At 31.2% G+C, this 6,653-nt stretch overlaps 1 protein-coding gene across 1 annotated transcript; it reads left to right on the top strand.

Moving 5' to 3' along the window:
• The first annotated feature begins 665 nt into the window (after window positions 1-665).
• LOC132641590 (zinc-finger homeodomain protein 11-like) lies at window positions 666-2,097 on the top strand. Its single transcript, XM_060358629.1, has one exon. The coding sequence runs from the start codon at window positions 1,038-1,040 to the stop codon at window positions 1,947-1,949; it is 912 nt and encodes a 303-aa protein (XP_060214612.1). The 5' UTR covers window positions 666-1,037; the 3' UTR covers window positions 1,950-2,097.
• Window positions 2,098-6,653: the final 4,556 nt, after the last annotated feature.

The raw sequence follows: 6,653 nt of genomic DNA, 5'->3' as shown, positions 1-6,653 counted from the left end.
TTACAAAATATAAATCTTAAAGACCGGCTAATTAAAATGAATAAATATGTTCGGCTCGTGCATCGCACGGACATATATGGCTAGTAAAAAAGTAATATGTGAAGAAGCCAAACAAAATTCAGCATATAACATTAATTTGTTTTTAACACAAGTACTACCATATAAAGTCATTTTTCAACAAAATTTGTGAAGATGTCACAGTGCCAACTACCACTCAATTCTCTGAATGAAAAACTATTGGGTTCCCTCCCCATCTTCCATTTTCCTCTAACCTTGTGCAGTACCTTATGTATAATATTAAAAAAAAAAGTATTAAAAAGTACTATAATTCTATTATACCTCCAACCATTGGTGGTGGTCAACTAATCTAATTTCGTTGTATAAAGGACACGTGTAAAACCATGACAGAGATTCACATGTTGATCATCAAAGCTTGATAAGCTTGAATTTTGACCATGTCCAATCTTTGGATTAATTAGCACTTCTGAAAAAATCAACTACTGATCACCCACCCACGCCGCACCCCACCCCCCCCCCGGTAGTAATTTTTCCCCACAGCACCTTTGGTGTCTGCATGTAATCATCACATTCTTATCTTCCCACCTTTTTAAGTTTTCATTAATTTTTAAACGCCTTACCCTCAGTATTTATACTACCCTTCATCTCCAATAACATTATGGTACTTGCTCATTTTGTCTTAATACTTTCTATCTATTCTTCAATCACCATCAACACAACCCCCACTAGAAGAGAAACTCAACCAAGCAAAACCCATTTGCAAAAACCTTCATGATTTCCCATTTTTATTCACAACATAGCCATTAATTGTGCAGTGACCATTATATATTTTCTTTTTCCTCTTCTTTATATCTATAGTCATTTGGTTACAAGAAATCATCAACTTATTGAGAAAAAAAAAAACATCTTTAAACCTTAAGAGTTAAAATATTTTCATCCATTGACTCTGTTCATTCTTGTCTCACGTTGGAATTGTATCTTGATTATATTATAGTTAAGATCCAAAACCTGTTCGTGCTATGGACTTAACCTGTAGCAGCAACCCCACCTCTACCCCCACAAAAACCCCAGATTCAGAAATTGATACCCCACCTTTAATTAAGCCTTTATCATTCAGCAACATAACATTCAACAACCTCCACCATCACAACCAACAGGTAATATACAAAGAATGTTTGAAAAACCATGCAGCAAGTATAGGTGGACATGCTGTTGATGGTTGTGGTGAATTTATGGCTTCACCTGATTCCACACCATCAGATCCCATTTCACTTAAATGTGCTGCTTGTGGCTGCCACCGCAATTTCCACCGCCGCGAACCGTTCGATAATAATTCACATTTTCTTGATTTCCGCCACCATATTTTGGCCCCAATTAGGCGGTTTTCGCCATCTTCGTCACCATCTGATGAAATGGATATTGAACCTAACTCAATTGCGAAAATTAGGTCAAAAGGTGATATTAAAGAGACTATTCATTTCTTGAATGGTCCATGTGGGACATTTGACACGTTGCAACAACAACCTGTTACACCTAGTAGAGGTGTAAAAGGAGAGAATCTAAGTGGGAGAAAGAGATTTAGGACTAAATTTACTACAGAACAGAAAGAGAAGATGCATTTGTTTTCAGAGAAATTAGGGTGGAAACTGCAGAAGTGTGATGAAGCTGCAGTGGATGAGTTTTGTAATGAAATTGGAGTTGGTAAAGGTGTTCTTAGAGTTTGGATGCACAATAATAAGAACACTTTTGGGAAAAAAGATTTACAAGTTTCCAATGACAGCAAAAATGATAGTTTGGAGAATAATAATGGGTTCAATATCAATAGGACAAGCAGCAATGAGGATAGTCATCAAAACAACAATGATAATAGTACTAGTAATTGTGGACTTCATCTTCATATTTCCACTAATGGGTCTTCTTCTTCATCCTAATTTAGTGCTTTTGTAATAGACAACTATGTTTTTTTTTTTTTTTTTTTTTTTTTTTTTTTTTTTTTTTTTTAAATCACTAGCAGCTGTAACATGTTCATGGAAATGAGACCAAGAACAGGGAATAATAATGATATATTAAGATGTTTTATGTCTATCTGTTCTAAATTTTTTTTCATCCTTTGATTAAATTGGGCTGCCTTTTTCCATTGGAAAGTTACTATTTTGTTCCTGGATGATTCAATTATGTTTTTGGGATGATAGCACTTTTGAATCCTCAATTATTGATAATTTCTTATGTTAGTCCTAGTAAGATATGATCAGTGTTTTAAGAGGCATGATTGATAGAATCACTACGTAGGGGGCGGTCAACTTGATGCGGGAGGCGCAAGACGAGACGCTTTAAGTAATAAAGGGCGAAGCGTAAGTCTCATGGATCTATGAGACATATGTCTCATGTATCTTTAATTTTATAATTGTATTACTAAAAAAAAAAAAAGTTTTCATGAAAATTCTGTAAATAAATTTAAATAAATCATCAATAACTTAAAAAGAATTATTAAAATGAAACTTCATTTTATCATGATTCTCTAGATCTTTTAGTCCTTCCCACTTTCAATTAATATTATCACTGATTTTTTTTTATATATTCAAATAAGGAGAAGGGCAAAAGTGTAAGAGCAATGAAAAAAATGGATAAAGTTGCTTGCGGAAAATAGTGGTGTAAATCTATTATATCAATTCCAGGCATAATCATCTAATACAATTATTTATGGCAGTGTTATTTTCTATTTTATTTGTTTATATAATTTAGGAAAAATTACTACAAAATGAAAACATGATAACATAAAATATAAATATCATCATACCAATAATAAAAATCATAATTTATAGAAAAATACTTTTAAAACAATAAAAATCAAATTTGACGCCCGAGACGTACACCTTTACGTCTGGGGCTTACGCTTCTCGGGACTTACGCCCCAAATTCTAAGGCGTACGCTCTATGGATCTACACTTTTCATTTTTCTCGGAGCTTTTTTGATACGCCCAGCCCTCGAGCTCGCTCTTGGACTCCCCCCGAAAACGCTTCTGAAAATACTGGATATGATAAAGTATAATTAACTTTCATTTAATTTAATGTATTTCTCTTTGTCCTTTTATACATGAAATATTTGTTGTACGAGGCCCGTGGTAAGCCCGGGCTCAACTCATGATATAAAAGAAGAGTAACTTACATAAAAAGCTATTGTTTGCAGGCACCTAACATCATGTAGATGTAGCTTAGGTATTTACATTTCGTAGCTCCTAATTATCAGCTATAATATGTTATCCGTTGTATTCAAATACGTAACTCGGTTGTATCCAAATATATAGTGAGCGAAAATAGGTTGTTTTTAATTCGACTTTATTCAATTCACTATATTCAATTCGATTATACTCATTCATAGCTAAAATTAGTTGTATTTAAGATAAATGCTTTAAAAACACCTAAACTAAAAATCTCGCATGATAATCAAATTTTCAAATAAGTGCATTTTCAATATAAAAAGGCAAAACTTCAATTTATTCCTTTAGCATTTCAACTTTTATTGTGCTGGAATTATTTACTTCAAACTCATTTTATGTCTATCTTGAATTATTTAGAATTTTAATAATATATTTTATTTTTAATTGTATTTTCATCTTCTAAACTCATCCAACGGAGCAAAATTTTCAATGATTTCAAGTTTATACTATAATATTTATAAATAATTTTAGAGCCTTTACACAAATTAATCTTTCAAGTACATTAATAAAGTAAAAAAAAATTAATACTGTATCTGCAAATAGTTCTAGGGCAAATCAGTATAAGCGCATATGAGCTCACTAAAGAAGTAAAATTTTGGATGTTTAAAATAGAGAAAATAAATATGGAGTACTATTCGTAAGACCTAATTAATGCTCCGATAGGTAACGAAACTGTAGCTCTACAGTTGCAAAATTTTTACTAAAATATATAATGACAAATAATGTAAAAATAAATTCTCTCCGTTCTTTTTATTGTCTTTTGTTGACTTGACACTTTCCTTAAAAAATATTTATTCGGGGTTCGTCTTACTAAATCACTCTTATTAATTATGCTTTGAAAACTTAAGTTTTACTACGAATATTTTATACTTTTTACTTAATGATAAGAGTAAGATCGAAAAATAATTAAATTTACCTTGATTTGTTAGAATAAACAAGTGGAAAAAAATTAATAATAAAAAATAATTAAAAAGAAACGAAAGAGTAATCTATTAGGGATAAGAAGAAATCCACAATGAAATTACTACAGTGTCAACAATACACTAATGACAAAAGCCCAAAAGGACGAAGTAGAAAATGTCTTCACAAAATAAATGAGGGCAACAACCACGTGTAAGAGCTCCATTGGATCAAATTTGATGTGAGGATGACAAAATCTTTTGACTGCCGCTTATATAGAGTTGTAATATTTGTAACATTTAGTTTATTTTAGGAATGTACTTTCCTAAGATGGAATAGCAGTACAAATTTAATATAAAAAACTCAGAAATTTAATGAGTTAGTAGTTCAGTAAATTTGTTAAATTCATAAGAAGACTGATAAAAGTACCGCTTTTAATATAAAATTTAACTTTAAATATATTATTTAAGGTACTAAAATCGTAATTTTCTCCACTTTTTTTTTTTGCTGTTTTGCTTTATTAGGTAATTTTATTTGCTATTTTGTTGTTAAATTTAAATAAAAGTAATGGAGAATATGATTCTTGAAATTATGAGGATACCTTTAGAAACTTTGGATAGTGACACATGTGATGACTTTAGATTTGTTTCATATAGCCCATAATTTGTGGTCTGAAAATGGATCTTTTTCGGTAGGAGAAGTAGTAATCGTTTTGATAACAAATTGTTAGAAGCAAATGTTGTCTGCAAATTTGTCTTATTTTATTTGTATTTATAGCCATTAATTAACATCTGCTTTGAAGAGGTTATGTACACTTGTCCTAGTGAGTGCTAACGGCAAAATAAAATGGGCTGGTTGTTGGATAGCAGGAATTTCAATCATAGCAGCTTTTCTCATAGCCTAAAGGTCTCAAACCCTAATACTATATTTTTTACAAGCCTTTGTATCCAATTAGCTTGTCTACATCTCAGTTAATTTCATAAAGCATTTATTATCGCCTATCAATATAGGTATTGAATAGTTTTAACTACCATAAACGGAAGAAATTATCTAGCATTTTTATTTCTGTGAAAAACTTAAAATTGAAATCTCATAATTTTTAACCACTTTATTTTCATGGGGCGTTTGTTATCTCCCATTAATATATCTAATAATTATATCTATCAAAATTTAGATAAATGGAAAAAAAAATCATCTATTGTAGTAGTTCCGTTAAGATATGAATTGAGACCTTATAATTTTTAAAAACTACTTCACTGATTATTAAGTCATATGTTTGAGTAAAGTACGTAAAGCCTAACTCAGACTCTAATTTAGTGTTTACATTGAATTAATCTAAGCATAATATGTGTCTAACAACAAAATCCTATCACTTAATTATTTTTAATAATGCATATATATATTTAATATATATATTACATTACTTAACTATAATAAGTTACTTTAACTTCGAGTATGAATAAAAACTTTATCATAGTATCACCCTTTTTCCCTAATCATTGTCTGAATAACTTTAATCTGCCGACAGATTTGGGGCCCCTTTAGCATCTTAGGAGCAGTTTTTCTTTGGGAAAACATCACTAATTGCCCGCCATGGCCAACCCAAAGTAATTATCCGTTCATGTCTCTTTCTAAATTATTTTCGCTTTTGTCGGGTTCAGTCCAAATTAATTACCCGACGTATCCCCCTCACCCAAATCCCTTTTTCCATGATATCATCGCAGTATATTTATATATCGTGATGGTGTCATGGAGGACTAAGAGAAGGACTAAAGCAGTCCTCCATGATATTCTTTCAGTATATTTATATATCACGATGGTACCATGGTCCTGAGGAATGTTTAATTGAAGGACTGAAGCAGTCCCCCATGATACCATCACAGTATATGTATATAAGACGATGGTATCATAGAAGTATTTTTTGAGAAAAGTGTGTCATTTTTAATAAATAAACATGATCATTCATAATACCATCTCAATAAATTTATATATTATGATGATATTATGGAGGACTAAGAGAAAGACTGAAACATCTTTTATGATACCATCTTAGTATATTTATATACCATAATGGTATCATGAAGGACTAACAGAAGATCTGAAGCATCTTTTATGATACCATCTCAGTATATTTATATACTATATTGGTATCATAATGAGTAACATCTCTAGTAAATACGTTTAACTTTTTTTTGGGGATACAAAAGTGATGAGGGTATGGGTGAGTAATTATTTTGATTCAAGAAGCATGCGTGATTTCCCCCTTTTTCTTTTGCTTTGGGTCAATTGATAAGGGGCTATTTCACTAAGTTTAACTAGTACCGTGGAGAGTGGTGCATTGTCTAATTATAAAAACAATAGATTCAGACGGAGCAGCTAAATTATAAAATATATTATCTTGTAATCTGACCTTTTAAGGCAAGGTTTGTTGGCTGTTAAAACAAAAGGTTTGGAAGTTGTAGCTTGACACCTTTCCTTTTTTGGTTGGAAGATTAGGGCGGCAAGCTTTGTTTATTC

Source organism: Lycium barbarum, chromosome 5 (assembly GCF_019175385.1).
Source record: "Lycium barbarum isolate Lr01 chromosome 5, ASM1917538v2, whole genome shotgun sequence".
Lineage (NCBI taxonomy): Eukaryota > Viridiplantae > Streptophyta > Magnoliopsida > Solanales > Solanaceae > Lycium > Lycium barbarum.
Note: the sequence above shows the minus strand (reverse complement) of the source record. Positions and strands in the feature narration are given on the sequence as shown.